This window comes from Pelophylax lessonae, assembly GCF_965119305.1.
Source record: "Pelophylax lessonae genome assembly, chromosome: 10".
Lineage (NCBI taxonomy): Eukaryota > Metazoa > Chordata > Amphibia > Anura > Ranidae > Pelophylax > Pelophylax lessonae.
In genome coordinates this window covers 108,091,312-108,118,236 of record NC_138777.1, presented here as the reverse complement: position 1 = coordinate 108,118,236, position 26,925 = coordinate 108,091,312, and the positions used below count along the sequence as shown (strand labels likewise).

Sequence of the window (26,925 nt, the reverse complement as noted above, 5' to 3'; positions counted from 1 at the left end):
CTCCACCTTCAACTTGTACAGGAGGAGGAGGTGGGATAGTAGGCCTTATTCCTTGGTCAGGAACATGGGGCTTCAGTAGCGACACATGGAAAATGGGATGTATTTTGAGGTCTATTGGCAATGTAAGCTGTACTGCAGCTTTTCCAATAAGTTTCTTGATTGGGAAAGGTCCCAAGAACAGAGGTCCAAGCTTTTTGCTAGGGATTTTCAGTCTTAAATTTTTTGTTGAGAGCCAAACGAGGTCCCCGATATCGTACTGAGGAGAAGGTCTTCTGCGAAGATCATAGTACTTCTTTTGTTGACTATGAGCGTGTGCAATGGTAGTATTAAGCAAACCCAGAGAGTCCTTTATTTGGGTAAGATAGTCTGAAGCTACTGGGTTATTTGAAGGAAGGATGCGTGGTGGAAGAATAGAGGGATGAAACCCATAGTTCAAGTAGAACGGACTCTGCTTGGTCGTACTGTGGGTTGCGTTGTTGTAGGCAAATTCTGCCAGAGGGAGAAGATCCACCCAATCATCCTGTTGGTAAGAAGTGTAACAACGTAAATATTGCTCGATGCATTGGTTGACTCTTTCAGTCTGTCCGTTGGTCTGCGGATGGTAAGGAGAAGTGAGCTTCCGCTCGATCCGTAGTATGTGACATAGTTCTTGCCAGAACTTGGAAATAAATTGTGATCCACGGTCAGACAGAAGAGTTTTTGGGATACCATGTAACTTAAAGACATGTTTCATCAGGAGTTCTGCCGTTTGTTTGGACGAAGGTAGTCTGCGAATAGCAATGAAATGTGCCATTTTTGTCAGATGGTCCACTGACACTAAGATGGTATTAAATCCTTTGGAAGGAGGCAATTCCACTATAAAGTCCAAGGACACAACTTCCCATGGAGTTTGGGGTATTGGTAGACTGCATAGTAGACCGGATGGTCTCGTAGTGTCAATTTTGGACCTGGCACAGACATTGCATGAAGAGACGAATTTTTGTATAGATGTTTTCATGTCAGGCCACCAGAATTGCCTGGTAATCAGATTAAGAGTCTTTGTCATACCCATATGTCCTGCCATAGGCACATCATGCGATAATTCCAAGATCTTGGTGCGTATGGTAGGTGGTATGTAAAGTTTGTCGTTGTAGTAGAGGAAGCCTTCTGCATCAGTATTTAGTTGTGGTGGGGGTGAATCCAAACTTATACCATGCAAAACCTCTTCCTTCAAGGAACGGACAACTCCAATAATGCGTTTGTGAGGTATTATAGGAACGGAAGGGATTTCGAAGTAGTTTTCTTCAGTTAGTCGTGATAGTGCATCCGCCTTTTTGTTCTTATCTGCAGGTGTGTAGGTCACTAGGAAGTTAAACCTTAGAAAGAATAGTGACCATCGTACCTGTCGGTGCGAGAGAGTTTTGTTAGTCTGAAGATATTGGAGATTTTTATGGTCCGTGTATATAAGTATTGGTAATTGGGTGCCTTCGAGTAGATGTCGCCAATTCTCCAGAGCCAATTTTATAGCAAGCAGTTCCTTTTCACCCACGGGGTAATTTATCTCTGGACTGCTTAGGGATTTAGAAAAAAAGGCGACTGGATGAAGTGGTGAAGTGTGAGTTGGTCGTTGGGAGAGTATTGCTCCTACTGCCATGTTTGACGCATCTACTTCCAGAATGTATTGGAGGGATGGGTCTGGATGGCGTAGTATGGGAGCAGAAGTAAACCTTGTCTTTAACAGGTGAAAAGCTTTATTTGCTTCATCTGACCATTTGAATGTTTTTTTAATGCTAGTGAGCTGTGTGAGGGGTCTCACAATGGCAGAGAAGTTTCTAATGAACTTCCTGTAGAAATTCGAAAATCCAAGGAATCGCTGTAGCGCCTTGCGTGTGGTTGGTGTAGGCCAATCCTGAATGCAGGATATCTTACTCATGTCCATCTCGATTCCTGTTTTGGATATGATGTAGCCTAGAAACAGTACCTCTTCTTTATGAAACAAGCATTTTTTCAGTTTCACATAAAGGTTGTGTGCAAGCAATCTCGATAATACTAGTCTTACATGTCTTATGTGTTCAGACAGGGATCGTGAATATATAAGTATATCGTCCAGATATAGCACAACACAGACATCTAGTAAGTCTCTGAAAATATCGTTTATAAATTGTTGAAAAACTGCAGGGGCGTTGCATAGCCCGAATGGCATTACAAGATATTCAAACAATCCGTATCTGGTTCTGAATGCAGTCTTCCACTCGTGTCCATCACGGATTCGAATGAGATTGTATGCTCCTTTCAGGTCCAATTTTGAAAAATAGGTAGCTCCACGCACCTGCTCAATGAGCTCAGGGATAAGCGGTAGAGGATAGCGATCTTTTATTGTAATAGCATTCAATTGCCTATAGTCGATGATAGGCCTGAGACTTGAGTCCTTATTGCGGACAAAAAAGAGTCCTGCTGCTGTGGAAGAAGTGGAAGGTCTAATAAAACCTTTTTCCAAATTCTCATCCAAATAGTCTTTGAGATGGGAAAGTTCATCCTGTGAAAGAGGATAAACATGACCGAACGGCAATTTGCTATTTGGGAGTAGATCAATGCTACAATCATAGTCTCGATGGGGAGGTAGTGCTTGAGCATTTTTCTCAAGAAAAACCTCAGAGAGATCCTGATACCATAGTGGTGCAATCTCATCTGTCACCACAGACAGGATCTTCCCGAAAGACGGGAGGTTACACGTACCCTCGCAATAGCAAGAGAGGAAGGTCAGGGTCCGTTCCTTCCAATCTATGGTTGGTTGATGTGTGTGCAACCAGGGAAGTCCCAAAACAATGGGAAAGTGGGGTGAAGGTATTAGATCGAAGGTAGTGGTCTCCATATGAGACCCGTTAGTAGTGACTAGGAGTGCCTGTGTCTGATCAGTGATCGGACCAGAGGATAAAGGAACACCGTTAATAAGACTCACTGAGACAGGTTTAAGTTTAGAAATAATAGGAACTTTATTTAAAGCAGCAAAACGTATGTCAATATAATTTCCACAAGATCCTGTGTCAATCATGGCCTTAGTAGTAATCCTGTTCTGGTCCCACTGTAATGTTAAGCAAACAGAAAGGTAAGGGTTAGTGATTGAAGTTGTCAATCCCCCTAGGAGGACATGTGAACACTCACCCTTCTTTTTGTAGACTAGGGGACAGACGTTTATCTTGTGATCCGGGGATGCACAGTACAAGCAGAGATTACCAGATCGTCTTCTGGCTCTTTCCATAGTTGATAGAGGTGGGCGTATGGTTCCTACCTCCATAGGAACGGGGTCAACGGCCGAAATCCGAGAAGAACTGGATAATGGCATTCCCATTTTCTCAGCCTTTCTTTCTCGTAGTCTTCTATCTATGGTGATACTGAGTTGTATCAATGCATCCAGGGTTTTTGGCAGATCCGCTCGGGCGAGCTCGTCTTTAACGGCCTCTGATAGGCCAAGCCTAAATTGGGATTTCAGAGATGCATCATTCCATTCTGAATCAAGGGTCCATCTCTTGAATTCTGCGACAAAGTCTTCTACAGGTCTCCCACCTTGTTTCAAGGATCTTAATTGAAGATCGGCAGTACTCTGCCTATTGGGATCATCATATAGGCTAGTGAGTTCTGCTAGGAACAAGGCATAGGAGTTGAGAAGCTGGTCGCTTTTCTCAAAAAGAGAGTCTGCCCAGGCCCGAGGATCGCCTGTTAGGTAAGAAATAATAGTACAAACCTTAATGTGATCAGTAAGGTAGGTACGGGGTTTTAGCAAGAAAAGTAACTCACATGCGTTTTTAAATTCGCGAAATTTTTTGCGATCGCCTGTAAATACCAAAGGAGGATTTATTTTGGGTTCAGGGGACTGAGCAGTGGTAAGTTGTGTCAGTCTAATTACCTGCTGCGACAGAGCCTGATTGTCTTCTTTTAATTCAGCAAGTGCGTGTATTAACGCAGGTACTTGCTGTTTTAATTGTGTCATCTGAGTGGTTATTTCTGCTGAATCCATTTGTGGTTCGTTCAATCTGTAACGCTCCTGCGTTTTACGTATGATGTGGATTTTCAGCTGCAGAAATATTCCACTTCAGTAGTCATGTAGAGAAACGCTGAGACACCAATCCCAACTCTCAATGACTCATCATGTGTGGATGATCTCAATTCAGCAAGTAAATACACACACTCAATAAGATGTTTCCTAGAGTGACTTATGTATATAGTAACACAGTGATGATAGGCTGAAGAGACAGGTTGGGTAGAGATGGTAGATGACAGACACTTGAAAGGAAATGTTCTTGAAAGTAAGATAGTAGCAGATGGGATGCAGATAGGTTTAGCAATCATGTATGGTAGTAGATGACAGAGTAGCAGGTGGACATACAAGAGAGATCAACCCAGTGCAAGAACAGGTGGTAGTAGGCTCAAGAGCTAGCAATCTTAGATAATGCAGATGTAGTAATAGTCCTTAGTATGCAGAGCTAGATAGTGTAAGCTTTAGTATAAAGGTTATAAAGGTTTCCCCTGTGGGGTACTTATCACTAATAGCAATGTAGCAGAGGAGAGGTTCGGCAAGAGCGGATGATCCGGTAGCGGGATACAGGGATCAGCGCAGCGTGGTTCCGACAGCGAAGTATGCTTGCAAGCATGTGAGCTTCAAGACAGGTTAGCATCAAGGCACAAAGCAGTTTGAACGAACACATGTGAGTGAGAGCCGGCGATCTAAATAGCCATCCAGTCCGGCGCTCAGTGATGACAGCATCAGTCTTAAAGGTGTATGCGCACCTTACCAAAAGAGAATGGTGGGGCGCATACACTTATGAAAGAGTAATTAGGGTACCCAAAGGTACCAGAACATTACACTCAAGCATTGACTGGAGTCTAGCATTAAAAATATCACAACCAATGTCAGACAAACTAATACAATTATTGTAAAATAATCCAGGAATAAACCCTTCCAGCTCAAAATGACAGTAAGAATTGGCGGCATTGATTCACACATCAATCTGCCAACCCTTTTTCTAATCTTATCCATGTACTGAATTCCACAACTGGGAGCCCAAATCATACAAGGGACAATTTCAGTAAAACCAACTTAGTATCTGGCAGATAAAATAAATCCCATAGCAATTCTTTGCAGCAAGTCCAGGGGTCTTTTATTTGCAAATATGATGTGTGGTACAGGCCACACTTTGAAGAGAAAAAACAAATGATTAATTAAGTTGTCCCATTCAATTTTATTACTACTATTTTCACCAAACAAGCAGCTCATCAGTTGAAAAAGAGAAGTTATTTGTGTAAATTCTTGCTAAAGCCCATCTATGGGCCCATATGATAGATAAGTGGTCTGTGATTCAAGCCACCCTTGCGGAATCCAAAAGGAAATAAAATACTTAAAGAATATTGAAAGCAGGGGTCAAAATCTACCAGACTCCCATCTGCCAATCATCTTGATAGCTGCTTCAGTAGCTGTTCCAGTTATAAAGGAATGGGTGGAAATATGCTTGTCAATGAGACCATTTGCAGCATTATTTTTTAAATACCATATTCAATTAAATACAACAAGGAGTACCATCTGCAGGTGCTGGAAATGAGAGGGGGACTTGGCTGCCAACTACTTAGATACCAATGCAACAGGATCAATAACTATCACCACGTAGGTGAAGGGTTAACTATTTACCTTTACTCAACCGGTCTGTTCTTGGTTTGCACAAAATATATTAATAATGTTATCTCTTACCCTCATGTTTTCCAGCAACAAACCTGTATCCTTCTTACACAAACAACAAACTAGTTCCAAGATGTGGAAGGCACTAAAAAGGCTAGAGAAACTGCAGTTTACAAAATTGTTTCAAATGCTGAAGAAAAAACTGTTTTAATAGCATCAAGCCGAACACAGAGCATTTTAACTAAAATAAATGACCTCGGTCGGGGGAGTTAGGCCCCTTTCTTATGGGGCGGATCCGCTCAGCAAACTCCCCTAACTCAACGGGGATCGCTCTGTTAATCCCCACGGAGCAGGCAGGTGACAGGTCCATCTCTGCTCACTGTGCAGAGACAGACCTGTCAGAGTTCCGCTCTCCTCTATGTGGAGATCGGATGATCTGATTTGACCCACTGGCCATCCGCCTGTTTTCAGAGGATCTTGTCGGATCGGATGACAGATGGGTGTCAGTGGACACATCTCCGCTGACATCCACCTTTCAATAGAGGAGAAAGGGTAGCCTGATCAGGTCCACACGAAAAATGGACAGCTGAACCTGATCGGTCCGATCACGTAAATGGAGCCTAACACATTTCTAGGGGGAGTAACAATCTTTTCTTTTGAGGAACTGTTTTATGGTCACAGGAACAAATTGGGGCAGCTTGTAGCTTCCTAACAAAAGAAACACTAAAGTTTTGGAGAAATGTGCATGAGTAAAACCAAACTGAATATATAAAACTATAAAATATATATAAATTATAAAAAAATTCAGAATATAGAAATCAGAATCAATTCTGGTGAGTCTGCTAATTGAAATAAATCACAGGCATCTGAATAGTCATACCACCTACTCCATGCTAACAAATAGTTGCTACAGGCTTTTTCATATCATAACTGTCTCATCACATCTTGAAGTGATTTGCTGATAAGGAGGAACCAAATCTTTGGACAGTTTAGACCAGGGGTCTCAAACTGGCGTCCCTCCAGCTGTTGCAGAACTACAAGTCCCATCATGCTTCTACCTTTGGGAGTCATGCTTGTAACTGTCAACCTTACAATGCCTCATGGGAATTGTAGTTCTGCAACAGCTGGTGGGCCACCAGTTTGAGACCTCTGGTTTAGACCTTTGACTGCTGTTCCTTGTGCCAGTTTATGTGCAGTAGAAAATTCTAGAGATATAAAACCTACAAAAAATGCCTTATGCTTGCTTGCCAGGTGTTTTGCCTTGAGCCAAATGTTACAATGTAAACAGTGGAGCACAAAGTGTTTCAGCAGCCTGACTACAGGAGTAGACAGATCAAACTAATAATTGCATAGATTATGTGTTCGTTATTTGTTTGCAGAAGAATAGGCATGTTGTTAAAAATGCTGGCTCCATACTACCACTGCAACCATGACAGGAAACAGTTCCAGTAACAATGTTTTTTGTTTTTTTGTTTAACCGCTTCCATACAGAGCAGTTAGACACCCTTCCTGCCCAGACCAATTTTCAGCTTTCAGCACTCTCACACTTTGAATGACAATTGCTCAGTCATGCTACACTGTAACCAAACAAAATTTTTATCATTTTTTTCACACAAATAGAGCTTTCTTTTGGTGGTATTTGATCACAACTGGGGTTTTTTTTTCCGTGATATAAGCAAAAAAAGAGCAAAAATTTTGCAAAAAAAACACTTTTCTTTAGTTTCTATTATAACATTTTGCAAAAAATAAATTTTTCTTCATACATTTGGGCCAAAATTTATACTGCTACATATCTCTGGTAAAATTAACCCAAATTAGTGTTATTTAGTCTGTGTGAAAGTTATTGAGTCTAGAAGCTATGGTGCCAATTACTGAAAATTGATCCCACCAGATGTACTGATGGCCTATCTCCTTTCTTAAGGCCCTGAAATGTCAGGACAGTACAAATACCCCCCAAATGACCCCTTTTTGTAAAGTAGACAGTCCAAGGTATTTAGTAAGAGGCATGGTGAGTTTTTTGAAGTTATAATTTTTTCCCACAATTCTTGGGAAAATGAAGAAAAATTTTTTTTTTCTTTTTTTTCCCAAAACGTTGTCAATTTATAAGCTATTTCTAACACATAGCATGTACACAGCAAAAATGACACCCCAAAATTCATTCTGCTACTCCTTCTGAGTATGGTGATACCACATGTGTGAGACTTTTACACAGCCTGGCCACAAAAAGAGACTCCACGTCCAAGTAGCACCATAAGGCGTTTTAGGAGCATAAATACACATAAAACTTTCTTACTACCTTTCACACTTTTCAAGGCCCTAGAGCACCAATACAATGGAAAAGTCCACAAAATGACCCCATTTTGGAAATCAAACACTCCAACGTATATTCTATGAGGCATTATGGGTCCTTTGAACATGTCATTTTGTTCCACAAGTTTTTGGAAAATGTGGGAAAAAAATAAAATTTTTTTTTTTTTTTTTTTACACAAAGTTGTCAATTTATAGGATATTCCTAACACATAGCATGTACATAGCAAAAATGACACCCCAAAATACATTCTGCCACTCCTCCTGAGTATGGCAATACCACATGTGTGAGACTTTTTCACAGCCTAGCCATATAGAGGGGCCCAACATCCAAGGAGCATCATCATGCATCCTAGCCACTTGCCTAGGCCTATTTTTGACATTTGGTGTTTACAAGCTAAAATCAGTTGTTTTTGCTAGAAAACTACTTAGAACCCCAAAACATTATATATTTTTTTTTAGCAGAGACCCTAGAGAATAAAATGGAGATTATTGCAATATTTTTTATCACACCGTATTTGCGCAGCGGTCTTCCAAACGCAATTTTTTGGGAAAAAATTCACTTTTTTGAATTAAAAAATAAGAAACCAGTAAAGTTAGCCCAATTGTTTTCCATAATGTGAAAGATAATGTTACGCCGAGTAAATAGATACCCAACATGTCATGCTTCAAAATTGCGCACGCTCACAGAATGGTGACAAACTTTGGTACTTAAAAATCCCCATAGGCGACACTTTAAAAATTTCTACAGGTTGCTATCTTAGAGTTACAGAGGAGGTCTAGGGCTCAAATTATTGCTCTTGCTCTAACGATCGCGATGATACCTCACATGTGTAGTTTGAACACTGTTTACATATATATGTGGGCGGGTTTTCCGTATGCGTTCGCTTCTGCGCGCGAGCTCGCGGGGACAGGGCGCTTTAATTTTTTTTTTTTTTTTTTTTTTACTATTAATTTTATTTATTATTTTTTATTTTTACACTGTTTTTTTTAAAAAAAAATTGATCATTTTTATTTCTATTACAAGAAATGTAAACATTACTTGTAATAGAAAAAGGCACGACAGGACCTCTTTTTTGTGAGATCTGGGGTCAAAAAGTCCTCAGATCTCACAAGTACACTAAAAGATAGAAAAAATAAAAAAAATAAATAAAATGAAAAAAAAAAAGGGACCTTTAAACTGGTTGCTAGGCAACGACGTTTGCCGTAGCTCCTGTCCTCCAAGACCATAGAGTCGAGTGAGGGCAAGCTTGCCCTCACTCGACATCCTGTCTGTGAGGATCTGGGACCGGATCGTTTTCCCCGCTGCCGGCGGGTCCGGTAAGCGGGGAAAAGGACCAGAATGCGGCGGGAGGGGGGGCACCTCTTCCGCCACCCCGGAAGGGTGATCCCGCGGCGAATCCGCCGCTGGGACCACCCTTATCGGAAAGCCAACCGTCCACCGTTTAAAAAAATACCAGGGTTATGGCAGCTATCTGCTGCCATAACACCGGTATTTAGGTTTAAACGGAGGACGTATATAAACCTTTTTGGACTTAGACATGGTGGCTGTATGAAGGGTGACAGGTACTCGGGTACTTTGCTGGGCAGGTGACAGGTACTCTGGTACTGATGAGCAAGTGGCAGGTACTCGAGTACTCCGATAGGCAGGTGACAGGTACTCGGGTACTCTTATGGGCAGGTGATAGGTACTGATGAGTAGTACTGATACTGATAGGTGATAATGTACTGATGGGTACGGATGATCAGTACTGATAGGTGATAGGTACTGATGGGTACTGATGAGTAATGATGGGTACTGATGAGCAGGTGGCAAGTACTCGGGTACTTCAGGTGTCAGGTACTCTGATGAGCAGGTGGAAGGTACTCGGGTACTCTGATGGGTAGGTGACAGGTACTCGGGTACTCTGATGGGTAGGTGACAGGTACTCGGGTACTCTGATGGGTAGGTGACAGGTACTCGGGTACTCCGGTGACGGGTACTCAAAGTACTAGAGTACCTGTCATCAGAGTACCCGAGTACCTGTCATCAGAGTACCCGAGTACCCGTCATCAGAGTACCCGAGTACCCGTCATCAGAGTACCCGAGTACCCGTCATCAGAGTACCCGAGTACCCAAGTACCTGTCATCAGAGTACCCGAGTACCTGTCATCAGAGTACCCGAGTACCTATCATCAGAGTACCCGAGTACCTGTCATCAGAGTACCCGAGTACCTGTCATCAGAGTACCCGAGTACCTGTCATCAGAGTACCCGAGTACCCATCATCAGAGTTCCCGAGTACCTGTCACCAGCCCATCAGAGTACCTGTCATCAGCCCATCAGAGTACCCGAGTACCTGTCATCAGAGTACCTGATGGGCTGGTGACAGGTACTCGGGTACTTTGATGGGCTAGTGACAGGTGCTTTTTATTGGGGGGGGGGCAATCAGTGTGGTTGGGGTGCACTGTACTTGGTAACTAGCTGTTACCACAATCTCCTCCTCACACAGGATCAGTGTGTGAGGAGGAGAACACGGTGACAGCTAGTTACCGTGTTCTCTGATGACATTTGTGACCGGCTGTGATTGGACACAGCCGGTCACGTGGTAAAGAGCCAATTTCATTGGCTCTTTACCTAGATCGGGGATGGGCTCTGTCCGAGGGACGAGCCTCGTCCCCGATCGCCGCGTTGCGTGCCCCCGGGGGGGGCGCATTAAGGAAGGAACGAGCTGCTCGCGCTGGAGCCGCTCATGTGATCGGCTGTGATTGACACAGCCGATCACCTGGTAAACAGCCAATTTCTATTGGCTGTTTACCTTGATCAGGGATGGGCTATGTCCGAGGGACGAGCCTCATCCCTGATCGCGCCGCTGCGCGCCGCCGGGGGCGCGCACTGGCAGCTAGAACGGGCCGACGTCATATGACGGCGGCTCGGATCACTAAAGGAATGTTGCCGACGTCATTTTACAATGACTCGGTATTGAAGGGGTTAAATCATTATCTCTCCAGAAATCTAGCCAGGGACCAGCCCACCAGTAAACATTACAACAGGCACCAACACTTATAGAGCCTGCAGTATGCATGTGTAACATTTAAAATCAGTATTCAAAGGAAATTTTCCTTGCAAATTGACTTACCGTTATTCTTGGATAAAAAATAAACTATGCCAATCTAGTAAATCATCTCTAATTTCCCAAGATAAATGTACAGTTAGGTCCATATACTGTATATTTGAATACAGTTACAATTTTCATTTTTTCAGGTATTTACCATAACATATTCAAACTATAGTTATGTAATAGATATGAACTGAAAGTGTACACTCTCAGGTTTAATTTGAGGGTATGTAAATATGGACAATTGATTCAAAAGCTTTTACATGGCCATGTGCGGGCTACTCCATTATTTCTTCATCAATTAAGCAGGTAAAAGGCCTGAAGTTGATTCTAAGTGTGGTATTTGCATTTGGAATCTATTGCTGTGAACCTACATCATGCGTTCAAAGGAGCTGTCCATGCAAGTGAAACAGGCCATTGTAATCGGCCATACACACTATAAGATTTTCTGAAGACTTTTTCCTTTACACTTACCAAAACCATATAATATGAGGTCAAACCTAAACACTTTCAATTTGTATGCAATCTGGCAGGCCCTTGCACTACATAGAAAAGGTAAATCTTTGAGCCGGTTCACACTGGGGCGACTTGTCAGGCGACCTGGTCACCTGACAAGTCGCCGCGGGTCGCCTGCCATAGATTAGCACAGGACCCGTTCTAATAGGAGCGACACAAGTCGCTCCGACATAGAAAAAGGGTCCTGAGCTACTTTTGGGCGACCTGGAGCGACCTGCATTGACTTCAATGATATGAAGTCCATGCATGCCGATCCGAGGCATGCACGGTCACAGTTCGCCCCGGCAAGTCGGGTCGCGCCTATGTGAACCGGCTCTGAAGGAAATCTAACCACAAAAGTTGGATAGTGTGTATCCAGCTTAAGGCTTCAAAACTGAAACAAATCCATCAGAGAGATAGCAGCGACATTAGGAGTGGCCAAAACAACAGTTTTGCACTGATGAGCTCATTAATCACCTGATGTAGACCCAATTGAGCATGCATTTCACTTGCTGAAGGCAAAACTAAAGGCAGAAAGACCCACAAACAAAGAATAACTGAATACAGCTGCAGTTAGAGCCTGGCAAAGCATCAGAAAGGAGGAAACCCAGTCTTTTGCAATGTCCATGGGTTCCAGACTTCAGGCAGTCATTGTCATTACATTTTATTTATAATTATATATATTTGTCCAATTACATTTGAGCTCCTGAAAATGAGGGGACTATGTATAAAAATTGTTGCAATACCTAAAATTTGTACTTGATAGTTTTGTTCAACCCCTTGAGTTAAAGCTGAAAGTCTGCACTTCAAATTCATTTGGATTGTTTCATTTTAATTTTATTCTGGTGGCATACAGAGCCAAAATTATGAAAATGGTGCCTGTGTCCAAATATACATGGACCTAACTGTATATGTGAATAGGGAATTTAACCCTGCAAATACAAAGCCAACCCTTCTGGAAAAACTCTTCCCATAGACATCATTCCGGAAGAAAATGCCAGTAACCTTAGTGTTGACTGTATCTCCTGTAATACTTATATACTGTATATTATGAGTTGTAGAAGACTCCTAAGTTGATCAATAACTAAATTCCATCTTAACTGTAGCACTTGAGATTCCCAAAAAATCCTATGTTGGACATGGAGAAACCTTTCTATTGCAGCAAAAGAAACACCAATGTGCCTCATCAACTGCTGAAAAACCTTGAATAACTTTGAGAAATGGCCCGAATTAGCAGTCCCTATATACAGGAAATCGTCTTTATAATGCACCATGGCCCCTTTCGGGTGTTCATCCATTCAAAAAAGGAGGAAAATGATTCAAAACACGGGCAACCTATTGAAAGATATTTATCAAAAATGGTTCTATGTCTGATTAGGCCAAGAGGGTTCCCTGACCAAAGGCTCTAATGATGGCCATTGCCTGCTAAAAAGTAACAATATAAACTGATGCTATACCATCATTGATTAGGTCATTAAGAGATAACCCCATTGTAAGTCAGGGATGGTGAATAATTCTTTATTCATTAGACTCTGCTTGGGTATTAGCCCTAGCTGTGAAAGGCAAAACTCCCTTCCCTAATTACCTTGTTTTCACTAATATCTTTGCTTGGTAAAGCAGTCACAAAATATACATCATTAGTTCGAAACAATCCTGACCCAAATAGTTGGGCAAGTAAAAACCAAAATCAAAACCAATGAGCATGAGCCTGATCCATTTGGGAAGTTGTTTAGCCATGGGAGCATTTTTTAAAACTCACTGCTGATCATGCGTTCCAGAAAAAGCTTCTCCCCAGGCACAGGGGCCTATAGATTAGATTGCTGATAGTAACAATAACCTTCATGTCTATATTTGCATGTTTGGGGAGATTGACACTAAGGGCTCTTTCACACTGTCCGTCCGTTGGACAGACTCCGTTTATCTCAGCGGGGGATCAGCTGTGTGCGGGGACACAGCTGTCAGTTCCCCATACATCTCTATGGGGGAATCGGATGGGAACACACCGTCGGTCCGTTCTCATCCAATCCAATCCGCTGGATGGATGGAAAATAGGGTTTCCCTCCGTCCAGATTTGACTGATCGGATGTCAGCGGAGACATGTCCGCTGACATCCGATGCCCCATAGAGATGCATGGGGGGACCGTTCTGATCCGCCAAAAAAAAACTGACAGGCGGATCTGAACGGTCCACCTGTGTGAAAGAGCCCTAAGATGCATTGAAGGAAAAAAGGTAAATCTAAAACAATGAATATGTGTTCGCTGGGGAGTCATCAAATTCAGCCAAAGACCAATAAACAGTACTTAGATCCCCATTTAATAGGTGGGTAGACTGCCAGTTTTGGTCTGTAGATAAATCATAATGGAACAATGTCAATGACCTGTAAGGCTTATAAGCCTCATGGACATTGTCCACATGCTAAAAAAGAACTGAAATGAAGGTCGGGCCTGTTTTCACCCATCACACTTGCATAGGTTGAATGAAAGCCTATAACCAACTAGCAAATGTTCCAGCCACAGAACATCTTCACTCTACGTCTGGGCTCAGCCTTTCTTTCTAATCAAAATCATTCTGAATATCTACATGATCACCCTGATTTTTTTCTTTATAACACCAATTGATAGATAAAATAAAACACAAAAAAGCAAAGTTAACCACTTAAGCCCTGGAAGATTTTACCCCCTTCCTGACCAGGGGGTTTTTTGCGATTTTTTACTGCGTGACTTTAACGGACAATTGCGCGGTCGTGCTGTACCTAAACAAATTTCACGTCCTTTTTTTCCCACAAACAGAGCTTTCTTTTGGTGGTATTTGATCACTTTTTGATCATGATTTTTTGATCATGCGCTATAAACAAAAAAAGAGCGTAATTTTTGCAAAAATAACAATATTGTTCACTTTTTTTTATATGAAATCCCCCCCAAAAAAAATGTAAAAATCAAAATTTTTTAACATTTGCAGCCAAATTGTTTTATGCTACATATGTTTGGTAAAAAAAATCGCAAAAAGCGTATTTTGATTGGTTTGCGCAAAAGTTATCGCGTTTACTAACAAAGGGAAAGATTTTTGTCATTTTTGGTGGGTTTTTTTTTAACGAGTAATGGCCGCGATCTGCGATTTTTTTTGCAGTACTGCGACATTGCGGCGGACAGATCGGACCCTTGACTGACATTTTTTACACTTTTGGGGGTACCAGTGACATTACTGCAGTAATCAGTGCTATATATATGCACTGTTACTGCAAAAATGACACTGGCAGGGAAGGGGTTAACTGTATTGGACAGGGAGGGGTTAAGTGTGTCCTAGGGGCATGATTCTAACTGTAGTGGGACAATGCTATTGGTGTAAAAACAAAGATCAACGGTTCTACATAGTAGAACCGTCTGATTTTCATTTTTACACAGGGGAGAATGACAGGCGGCTTGTTTACATAAGCCGCTCTGCCTTTCTCCCGCTGTACCGACGATCGGCGAGTGACGATCGGACATCGGGTCCGCGGGTCACACGCCCGCACTCCTCCCTGAACGAGCCGAGGCGGGCGCGCACCACAGCGGGCGCGCGCTCGCCCGCTATTGGCTCTAATAGCAGTGACAGGCGAGTGACGTAGATCTACGTCACTCTGCCTGGCCGGGGCTGACTGCCGCAGTAAATATACTGTGCGCAGTCGGCAACCGGTTAATGCTTCTCTTTAATCACTTGCTGACCGCCAGCAGTACATATACTGCGGCAGGCTGGCTCTGCCCCGTGAAAAGATGTAACTGATGCCCATTCGCCACAGGGAAACTTGATGTATGGGTCCGGAATCCACGATCACTCCCTGTGAATACAGAATGGCGGTCTGCCGTTGTAAACACTTTTTTTTTTTTTTTTGTAAAAATTTTTATTGGGAATGTTATATAGCAGAAAGTGAAAAATATTGATTTTTTTTCAGAATTGTCGCTCTTTTTCTGTTTATAGCGCAAACAATAAAAATCGCAGAGGTGATCAAATATCACCAAAAGAAAGCTCTATTTGTGGGGAAAAAAAGGCATCAATTTTATTTTGGTACAGCGTCAGTTAAACTAACGCAGTGCCGAATCGCCTAGTCATTAAGGGGAAAACCTTATGGTCCAGAAGTGGTTAACAACATTCCACCTGAATCTGTGAAGTCATAACTGGCTCACAAGATACAGTTATGGAAATGTCAGTGACTGGGATGGCATAAAAACTAAGATAAACTGCAGACACATGATCAGATTGTGTAGATAACCAAACAGCAGCAGGGGAGGAAGGTATGTGTAAAGATGGAGGACAACCTGAAGAACCTATTAGTTGAGGAAAGTAACCTAATAAAGGTGCCTTTCCATCCCCTATATTGCACTCACTAAGTACAGAAGTAGGTCCTGATTCTTGCCCAGTGAGGGATGCTTGGTCCTGAAGAGTTGCAAGAGTAAAAGCCACTTTCCTAATGCTGTTTACTAGGGATGATCGAACTTTTGAAAAGTTTGGTTCGACCAGAACAACCGAACTTCCCGAAAGTTCGGGTCCGGATTCCAGAACCCCATTGAAATCAATGGGACCCGAACTTCGGTAATCAAAAAACATCATTTTGAAGCCCTAAAACCCAATAAATGCCCCTAAAAAGTGCCTAGGGTTCTGGGTCATGCCCCAGGGACTATTAATCACACAAAAAAAGTTCTTAAAAATTGTCGTTTTTGATAGAGAGCCAATTATTGAAAAAATTATTGAAAAAAAAAATGAGATTTCTTTGGATTTAGTGTCTGGGGGGTTTAAAAGGTGTACATGCGAAGTTTCAGCTCTGTAGCATGTCCAGAACCAGAATAAAAGATAATTTTTCTTAGAATTTTTATTAGCGCAGGGATGGGGTTCCACTACTTTCACACCTGGGCGTTTTTGTTTCAGGCGTTTATTGGGCATTTTTTGGGCGTCTTTGGAGGCAGGCATGACATCTGAACTTCTGTATAGGGGTATATATACACACACACACACACATATATATATATATATATATATATATATACACATATAGGTGTGAAAGTAGCGGAACCCCATCCCTGCGCTAATGAAATTATTTGCAGGGATGGGGTTCCGCTCCTATCACACCTATATGTGTGTATGTGTATATATACATATATGTGTGTGTGTATATATATACCCCTATACAGAAGTTCAGATGTTATGCCTGCCTCCAAAGATGCACAAAAAAATACCCAATAAACCCCTGCAACAACACACCTGGGCGTTTTTGTTGCAGGCGTTTATTGGGCATTTTTTGGGTGTCTTGGGAGGCAGGCATAACATCTGAACTTCTGTATAGGGGTATATACACACACACACACACACACACACACACACATATATATATATATATATATATATATATATATACACACATACACACATATAGGTGTGAAAGTAGCGGAACCCCATCCCTGCGCTAATGAAATTATTTGCAGGGATGGGGTTCCGCTCCTATCACACCTATATGTGTGTATGTGTATATATACATATATGTGTGTGTGTATATATACCCCTACACAGAAGTTCAGATGTCATGCCTGCCTCCAAAGACATCCACAAAAAAGCCCAATAAACGCCTGAAACAAAAACACCCAGGTGTGACAGGAGCGGAGCCCCATCCCTGCTCAACTATTAATTCTAAGAAAAATGATCTTTTTCTTATGGCGGTCACCCTGACATGGAAGAGTTTGGTCACCCTGGCATAGCAGTCAGAGTCAGTTCACCCTACACTACACTACGGTCACCCTGACACTTAACACTTTCCCTACAGAATCTAGATTATTGAATCTAACTATAGTGGTATATAGTACCCTAACTACACTAGATATCCCTTTCCTCGCACTAATAATTGCTAAATGACACTTTTGCAGCAGGAGTAACAGAACTGCTTTCACTCTCTTCCACAGCCCCTGTATTACAGTGCTAGAGATTTGGTGGGGCTATGTTATATACTGGGGGGCGTATTCACTACTGATTGGCCTCTGGACCCCCTAGTCACTCCAATCACATTCCTAGCATCCTCCTGCCCCCTCAATTGGCTTTTACTGATGTTTCTGGTCCAATCAAGGGCTTTTAAAGCCCAGTTCCTGTCCCATTGCATTTTGGGCAGTTCTGGTTGCTGAATTCCGAACTTTTTCCGCAAAAAGTTCGGAATTCGGCCGAATTTCGAACAGTCAATGTTCGGGTCGAACCGATGGTCGACCCGAAATGTTCGATCATCCCTACTGTTTACCACTTGGCTATGTTCTGGAACTGTGGGTCTCTGATGGGGAGTAGGGGCACTTAGGCTTTCTGCTCCTCTTTAGCAGGGGTCCTGCCTCTTTCTTCCAGGGATCCAGTGACCTGGCCATTGCCCATCCCCAGCGGCATTGAGAAGTGCATCTGACTTTTGGTTCAGCGTCCTGTTAAGCCTCTTCTGGGGATCCTTCCTCAGCCTGTGTTGGAAATCCTTACAAGTGGGCAACAATACATTTTGATCACTCTGCCCCAGCTCTGATAGCCTTCTCCCAGCAGACAGTTACAAGTTCTGTGCCCAACGTATACTTGCATCTGACAAGCTGAAGCTTTGGAATAGTTAGTGGGCTTTAAAGAACCAACAGTTCCTTTTGCTGTTCTGAGGTTACAGCTGGACAGCCCCACCAGCAGCAGCACGCAGAATTGATTGTGGGCCTGAAGTCAAGGCATGAATGAGGAAGCAGAATGTAGGCAGCTTTTAGGCAAGGCTTCTCCTGAACGATTTGCTCTGCGTAGAAAAATAAACAGAGAAAGCTAGCAGAAAGATTCTGTACCTTTTATTGTGCTAATTCAAATAAAGCAGTGAACTTTGGAAGACTGTACAGGAAGAAAGGAGGGGTTCGCTGTAGGGGGTGACAAGTCCCATGGGGACACTTGGTTAGCCCCCTGTCCCTAGCATTCTACTCTGTGGGCATCTGGGAGTAAATAGACTCCTCTGACGGTTTACACCCGACCACCCTCCCATCACATCTGCCTAAATAGTGTAGAATGGATACTTTTCCGTGTTGTTTTAGCGGATCAGTCTGAACCTGGAGGTAGGTGGGTGTAAACAAGCACAAGTCCGTAGGAATGCATGGACCTTCCAATCAGGTCCGTCTGAAAAACGAAAAGGCGGACCTAATCGGATTGCCCGTGTGAAAGGAAATTTATACGTTATGGTGTCCTGATGTCTATTTAAATTGTCTCCATATTACTGTTGATTATAAACACTAGGCACATTTGATTAATTTAAAACAAAGAATGTGTACAGTTTCTGACCTCCAGGACGTTTATTTATTTATTTTTTTATTCATGTTTTTTATTATTTTTTATAGGATTTCCAACAACAATTTCAGTAAAAATGGCGTGTCTGCATTCGCTGAAGCTTTGAAATATAACAACACTATCACTGAAATCTGGTAAATACCAAGCTGCTCAATTTTAGATAATATATGTTACATATACAATAAATTAAGTGTCAAGTAGTAGAAAGATAAAGCCTGGGTTATCATTGTAAGCTGGCCATGCTTAGTCCTGATAAGGTTGCTGAAATTTAAGCTGTGGGTGGCCCTGAAGGCACTCTCCTTCTATACATCCTTTTATCTTAAATTTGAAGAAGCCAGGCAGAAAATTGTTGGCAAAACCGCAGCTGCATCTGTATGCTGTTAGCCGCAGGTTCTGTCTGTCTGTCTGTCACAAAACAATAACTGGCGTGGGAGATTCTGCCATCCACGCTGTTTAGTATGGATTGGGAATCAACAGACTTTGGCTCCTTTCACACGGCCGCTCCGTGTGAAAGGTCCGCTGCGGGACTTTTTTTTTTTTTTTACCACGGAGCGGATGACATTTCTGTCATCCGCTCCGTGTGCCCGCATATCATCCCATCCGTTTGCGGATGATATGCGGACATAATGTATGTCTATGGCACTGCGGATGTCAGCGGATGACACCGCTGACATCCGATTTTCCTTCCTTTCCGTGTTTTACACGGAAGAAAAAATGGGTTCTGTTCCATTTGTAAAAACGGAACAGAACTGAATGGAGGAAAATCGGGTGTCAGCGGATGGTATTCCGCTGACACCCGCAGTGCCATTCACTTACATTATGTCCGCAAATCATCCGCAAACGGATTGGATGATTTGCGGACACACGGAGCGGCCGTGTGAAAGGAGCCTTTAGGTTTACTATGACTATAAATAGATAATTTGGGACAATTTGTCCCAAACAAACTATTTCCTTTACTAATAGATGTGCCAGATGGGAATACTGCATAAACTGTAGGTACAGTAGCATCAGCTAGTGCATTACCCAAGATTTACTAGCCAACCTCAATGCACTGTTTAATTGGGCAACTATGTGGCAAATGTTAAATGTTGATAAATGTAAAGTTACGCACTTGAGGGCTAAGATTATGCATGCATTATACCTACAGTCATCATAATCCATAGTGGAGAAGGATTTGGGGGTTTTGATAGATCATAAGCCTAATAATAGCATGCAATACCAAGCTGCAGTTTCCAAAGCGAGCAAAATTCTTTCTTGTATTAAGAGAGGTCTCTGGAGAGAGACCTCCTGTACTCCTGTACAAATCATTAGTAAGACCTCATCTGTAATATGCAGTTCACATTTGGGCACCAGTTCTCAAAAAGGATATCGGGGAACTGGAGAAAGTGCAGGGAAAGGCAACCAAACTGAAAAGAGGGATGGAGGAGCTCAGCTATGAGGAAAGATTAGAGGAACTGATTGTATCCTCTCTTGAGAAGAGGAGATTAAGAGGGGATATGATCAACATGTACAAATACTTAATGGGTCCATATAGTGATCTTGGTGTTGGGTTATTCCCTTTAAGGTCATCACAGAGGACAGGGGGGCACTCTTTACGTCTAGAGTAAAAGAGATTTCATCTCCTAATAGGGAAAGGTTTCTTCACAGTAAAAGCTGTGAAAATGTGGAATAGACTCCCTCCAGAGGTGGTTCTGGCCAGCTCAGTAGATTGCTTTAAAAGGCTTGGCTTCTAAATGTACATAATATAACTGGGTACTAACATTTATAGGTAAATTTGATACAGGGAAAATCTGATTGCCTCTAGGGGGATCAGGAAGGAATTTTTTCCCCTGCTGTAGCAAATTGGATCGTGTTTTGCTGGGGTTTTTCGCCTTCCTCTAGATCAACTGTGGGTATAGGATTGTGTATATGGGATTGTATGATTTATTTATTTTTTTTATTGTTTGACCTAGATGGACTTTTTTTCAACCTGACTAACTATGTAACTATGTGAAATGCAGTATTCAGCACTGTGTATGCAGCAGGAAGGGGACTTCTGTCCTATTCCCAGGCCAAAATTCAGTTGGCCTGAGCGCCATTCATAGGAAGCCTTGTAATTTATGAATGAATGCAAGGTTTCCTTTGATTGGCTGAGGTGGAGATTGTGACATCATCACATCATCCACCCGCCTTTTCATCTTACTCAATCAGAGGAAGACCTTGTATTCATTTTTAAAATACAAGGCTTCTATGATGGCTGAGCAGCACTGCCCAGCCCAACTCGATTTTGTTCTGGGATCAGGCCAGATGTCCCCATGCTGCTGCCGGAAGATATCGCTGTATACTGTTACTATGCTTATGCTACATACAGTTCCATACAGCTGCATACTATGCTTATGACACGGGACAGTTTATACAGCGCTACCAGCAAAAATTTCTGTTCGTAAAGAAAATAGTTCATTTGGGCCAACATGGCCCGAACAAATTACTTCAAGTCAACCTGGAGTAAGGCTTTTTGTTTTTTAAAACTGCATATAACAAGTAAATATTTGCACTTTTGCACTCAAAACTAAATTTAACCTGGTGGCCTAACACATGGAGGTCACTATATCGGAATGAACAATTTGGTTTGCAAGAGTCAAAACTTACAGTGATTTAAAAAAAAAGGAAAAAGGTGCTACAACCTGATCAGACAGCTCTCAAACATCAAAAAAAAAAAAAAAAAACACCTAGTGCATTACCCGGGATTTCGATTCTAAGACACAAACATCATGTGCCAGACTAGCACTCTCCATCTGCTTATGTATAGGCATCCAAATCACAACATATCGGCAGCAAGGTGAGTGTAAAAGCTTCTTCTTTATTTTCAAGGAGAAAATATTCCATGGAGCAACCAATGCTAACGTGCTTCAGTCAGGAGATGACCTACTGTAAGTCATAGCTATGAGTAAGATCATCTTTTGACTGAAACATATTAGTGTTGGTTGCTCTATGGAATATTTTACTCCTTGGAAATAATAAAGATTTTACACTCACCTTGTTGCCAACATGTCGTGATTTGGATGCCTTTACAGTGAATTTAGGTGGTTTGCTCCAAGCTAATGTTTGCTGGAGGGCAGAAAAAAAGCTGAATTAGATATTTAGCAAAGACTTTGTCTAAGCCTACCTTAGGGTAACACTTATTTAAAAATTGCTGGCAACTACAACCAGCAACTGTTGACATTTTAAACCCAACAAATTACAGGACTATGTAACATACAACATGGGGCATGCAATGCAGTGGTCAAGAGCATGCAGCGTACAAAATATTTTGTGGATACAGCACTGGATTAGGTAAGTATTTAGAGCTCATATTTTCATTAAAGAAGAACTCAAAGAATGGGATTACTTTATGCACATGTCCCAAACAATTTTTGCAGATGCCACCCCCTCATGGCCAGTGTCAAAGCTGTAATTTACTATTGTAGCATATGTTACTTCCAGGAAGTGGTGTCCCCTTCTGGCAAGTGCTCCAGCCACTTCCCTCTGTGTACTAAATAAAGAGCATGTAACACAGAAAATGTAGAAGCTAAGTGCTTGTAATGCACAGAATAGGAGTTAGGAGTATTTATTGCACAAAATGCAGGGGTTTGGAGTATGCAATGCACAGAAAGCCGAGGTCAGAAGTATGTAACCCACAGAAAGCACAGGTAGGGAGTATGTAATACACAGAGTGTAAATCGCACAGAGTAAATGTAACACACAGGGTATTAAATTTAGGATGGATAGCACAAAGAATGCAGGAGTCTGGAGAATTTAGGGCACAAATTGCAGGGTTAGAGATATGTAATGACAGAGTGCAGGGGTATGTAGCACACAGAATGCAGGGGCGAGGAGTATGTAATGTACAGAGTGCAGGGGTCAGGAGTACATCATTCATAGAGTGCAATGATCAGTACTATGTAATACACAGAATGCAGTGGTAGGGAGTATGCAACGTGCAGAGTGCAGAATTCAGGATGTGTAGTACAAAGAGTGCAGCTGTCTGCAGTATATAAAGCAGAGAATGCAGGGGTCATGAGTATGTAATGTATAGAGAACTGGGTCAAGCATAATTCATAAAGTGAAACATGTCAGGAGTACATAATGCACAGTCCAAGGGTCAGGAGTACTTAATACCCAGAGTACCGTGCAGAGTGCAAGGATCAGGAGTGCATAACAAACAGAATGCGGACATCAGAAGTATATATTGTACACAGCGTTAAGGTCAGGTGCACATAACACAAAGAATGCAGGGGTCAGTAATACGCAACACAGAGTTTGAGCCTTGAGCATATAACACACAAATCGCCTTCCTTTCCCAGCACAAATCCTCTATCCTAGCCAAAGTCCTCTCCAAGAAAAACTTCACCTCAATTGCCAACTCATATTCCACCCCAGTACAACCCCCACATTCACTGGGCCCATGTTTGATTTACTCAGATATATGAAAAAAAAGTGGCAGTCATGGTTCTGGGTCCCGGGGCACCAAGTAAGACATGTGCAGCATACGCCCAGGCGAGCGCTGGTGATTCTGATTAGCTGCTTTGAAATTTTATATTTCAACCACAAAGGGAAAAGGCAAAAAGGGAAATGCACAGCATCTCACTATGGTGTGACTAATTAAAGAAATACGATTTTGCATTCTTTTCAAAGTGTCCAAAAAAAAAGATTTATTTGCAAAAAAAGCTGAAAAAAAAGTATGTTTTTTTTTAAACTAAGAATCTTACTTACCTATGTGGATGCTGCATCAGTCTCCTGGCGCCCCTAACAATGAGAACTTATTGATCTAACACCACTGATTACTCTCCCCCCCCACGCTCACTGGAGTGCTGAGCTGTGGAGGGGGCGGGAACGGCGCACTTAGGCTCAGGCTCACCCAGGTATGTGGGTGTATCCCTACTCTATTGTCCCAATCTTGCCCGAGCCTGGACGGCTCTATGATGTCAGCAGACAGCGGACTTCAGCCCGCTGTCTGCTGAAAACAGGTCACAGGAGTGCAGAATGAACTGCACTCCCATGAGCCACAGGAGACAAACAGCCAAACAAGCCTTGGCTGTACTTCTCCTTCAAAGCAGCAAACATTACATATGTTTTACATTTGTTTGCGTAATGTATTAAAAGTTAGCGTTTGATGAAATATTTTAAAAATGTATTTTTAGGTTAGTATTTTCTATCATTTATGTTGTAGCTCAACTCATACTATGGGTTGTGCTTTTTTCTCTAGGCTGAAAGGAGCTAACCTGTCAAATGAAGACATGAAGACATTTGACCAGCTGGACCGTCTGTTTCTAGAAGGAAGAAAAACATACTGAGCCTACGTGCATCCAACTGATATAACATAAACTACATCAAAGGAGAGTTTACATAATAGCCTGATATCAATAACACTTAAACTGTATTTTCCTAAAATATAAATTTACATTAAGGTCCTGGACTGTACAAATATAAGAAGTATACGTAAAGCAAAATTGAGGCATGTCTATTTATTTATGGTAACAGAGTTTTTTTCCTGGTTCAGACATGCTATGATTTGCTTAAAACAGAACTAAAGTACTGTTGTTATTATTTACTGGAGGCAGACAGGTTTTTTTTTATTGCAGGAGACATGCAATGTCTTTTCTGCAATAAAATTCACCTATCTTCCTTCTTTAAACGATCCCTGCACAGCTCAGTTTACAGCGGCCAATGTGTGCCGGAATGACGGCCTTCTGCACATGCATCCTACACCGGCCAGCGAAGATGGCCAAAAAACTGCCACACAGAAGAAGATGCCGGTGCCAGCAAGAGATGGGACCATTGGAGGAATGATGAGTATTTCATAGCTACCAACTGTCCATGATTTTGAGGGACTGTCCCTGATTTGGAACGCAGTCCCTCTTTCCTCCTCGTTTTGGTCTGATCTATATAGTTGTATAAAAAATGCATTTTTTATATTTCAAAAAAGTGTTTCCCCATGCTAAAAGTTCTAAATTGCTGCATTTGTACATTTCAAAAGCCAGTATAATGGAATAGTAGTGGTAAAAAAAAAAAAACATCGGTTCACACAGATTTTCAGCTTTAAGCTTGTAACACTGAAATGCTTAACAAGCCAAATCCCATTCATTTCAATGACCCCTGTTCACATCTGAGTGTTCTGTTGCCTGAAGCAAAACACCTGAAGCTCAAAAATGCACATGAGCTTCTTTTTGGCAGATTACAAGCATTTTTGTCCCCATAGACTTCAATAGAAACGCCTGACTTGAGGGTTTTACGAGAGTTATACAATCCTTTTACGAGCGTTTTTCTGCTCAAATAGCAGCTCTCCACCCCTAATTTTATCTCCCTCTTCTCCCTCTAGTGCTTTGCTTTCTTTTGGCTAAACAAAAATGCCTGAAGCTGTAAAACGCGTATAATACACTGCTAAAATGCTTTAGAAAGGCTTGTAATACGCTGCAAACAAGCTTAAAAGAAACGCCCTAAAAACACCAGTAAATTGATACGCTCAGGTGTGAATGAAGCATAAGTGCAAACAAAAACTATCATAAATGAAGGCCCCTTGACCCCCTTCTCTCCTAGGGAAAGGGAGCATTGACTGCTGTAAAACGTGGCAACTACATGGGTATTAACCTAAAACAGGGAGGTTAAGTGGCTTCAATTGGATTGACCACTAAGGCACGAGGTTACTGGGTGGAGCCTGAACTATAGAAAATGCTACGCAAGGGCACGTCCCACCACTCTGACATCAAAACAGTTGTTCAGGATCCTACGTCACGCAAGTCTTCCTTCCCCTGCGTACCTACCTGGATTCACTATGGACACGGACGCGGTGGTCGCCCAGGTTAAGGATCTTCTAGCAAAAGGTTAGGCTGACTGGCTTTTTTCTCTCCTCACTGGTGAGACTGTTGCCCTTACTACCATTGATTTCTCCTCAGATGCCAGGCTGCCTTCTTCCAGAGCTGGTAGCCCCACCCACCCTCCCTCCAGACTGAGTTCCAGTCCTCCCAGGGCCACAGCTCGGATGGCCAGGTCTGAATGCCCTGTGGAAGCCACTGCCGCTGATGGCGCTGGCTTCTCTATTCCTCCATCCTGCAGATCTGCCCAAAGCTCTAGAAGCACCTCCTGATGCACCCCTGGCTCCTGCAGAACACCCTCCACATCCCAGCAGCTCCCCCGCTCCAGGAGTCCCCATGTTAGACCAGTTCCCACGGAACCACGTCAAAGACCAGCCTCATCCCCTCATGTGCCTCCTCTAGTCATGGATTCTTAGCTCTCGGCGCCTGGCAGGAGGGGGAGCTGCTGCAAGTGACCACCTCTCCATATCTCAGGTCCCGCAACCTGCTGTGGTCATCGCAGGTGTCAGCGGTCCAGCTTCGGCACAGCGGGAGGCTGTCTGCATGGATGCTTCCCATGTCAAAAAAACCAAGGAGTTTCCAGTCACAACTTACCAACCAGCCTGCGACCAGCCGAATTAACCTGTCTAACAGTATGTGTTAAAAACAGGGGTTTAGTTGCACACATTTGCAAGTACATACAAAAGCTGCAGGCCACGTCAAGGCACCTTGATATCTGCAGACCCTAACTCTACCTTTAAAAACAGGGGTTTAGCTGCACACATTTGCAAATACATGCAGCTTATGCATGTATTTGCAAATGTGTGTAGCTAAACCCCTGTTTTTAACTCATACTGTTAGACAGGTTAATTTGGTTAGTCGCAGGCGGATTGGTAAGTTGTGACTGAAAACTCCTTGGCTTTTTTGACATACGTTTGCCCTTCCAGTGCTCCTTGCTGTGAAGACCAGTTATAGGTGGGGGAAGTAAGCATTTTTTGTATGGATGCTGCCCATGCTTGCCCACACCACACCATGTCCTCCTCTCCTTTGGCACAAGCCTCCCCAAGTGACCACGCCACAAGTCCCCTGCTAGTGCTTCCAGGTCACTTGAGGCAGGAGGCTACAGCTAGAGATTCAGCACGTTTCTGCTCTGCACTGCCACCTGCTGCCAACTCTGCATATTAATCTCACGCACCTCCTTTGCAAATTCCTTTGAATTTGAGCTTCTCTCAACATCCTATCTCAGCGACACTGCCTCAACGGGCCACCTGTTC

General features: G+C 42.6%; 1 protein-coding gene across 1 annotated transcript in view; it reads left to right on the top strand.

Moving 5' to 3' along the window:
• The window catches only part of NOD2 (nucleotide binding oligomerization domain containing 2), a gene marked incomplete at its 3' end in the record, with an annotated part of 121,443 nt that extends 97,289 nt beyond the window's left edge, over positions 1-24,154 (top strand). The window contains exons 10-11 of the mRNA XM_082269707.1: positions 18,893-18,976; positions 24,067-24,154. Of these exons, the coding sequence (XP_082125833.1) occupies positions 18,893-18,976; positions 24,067-24,154 (172 nt within the window). The remainder of the gene's footprint in view (positions 1-18,892; positions 18,977-24,066) is intronic.
• Positions 24,155-26,925: the final 2,771 nt, after the last annotated feature.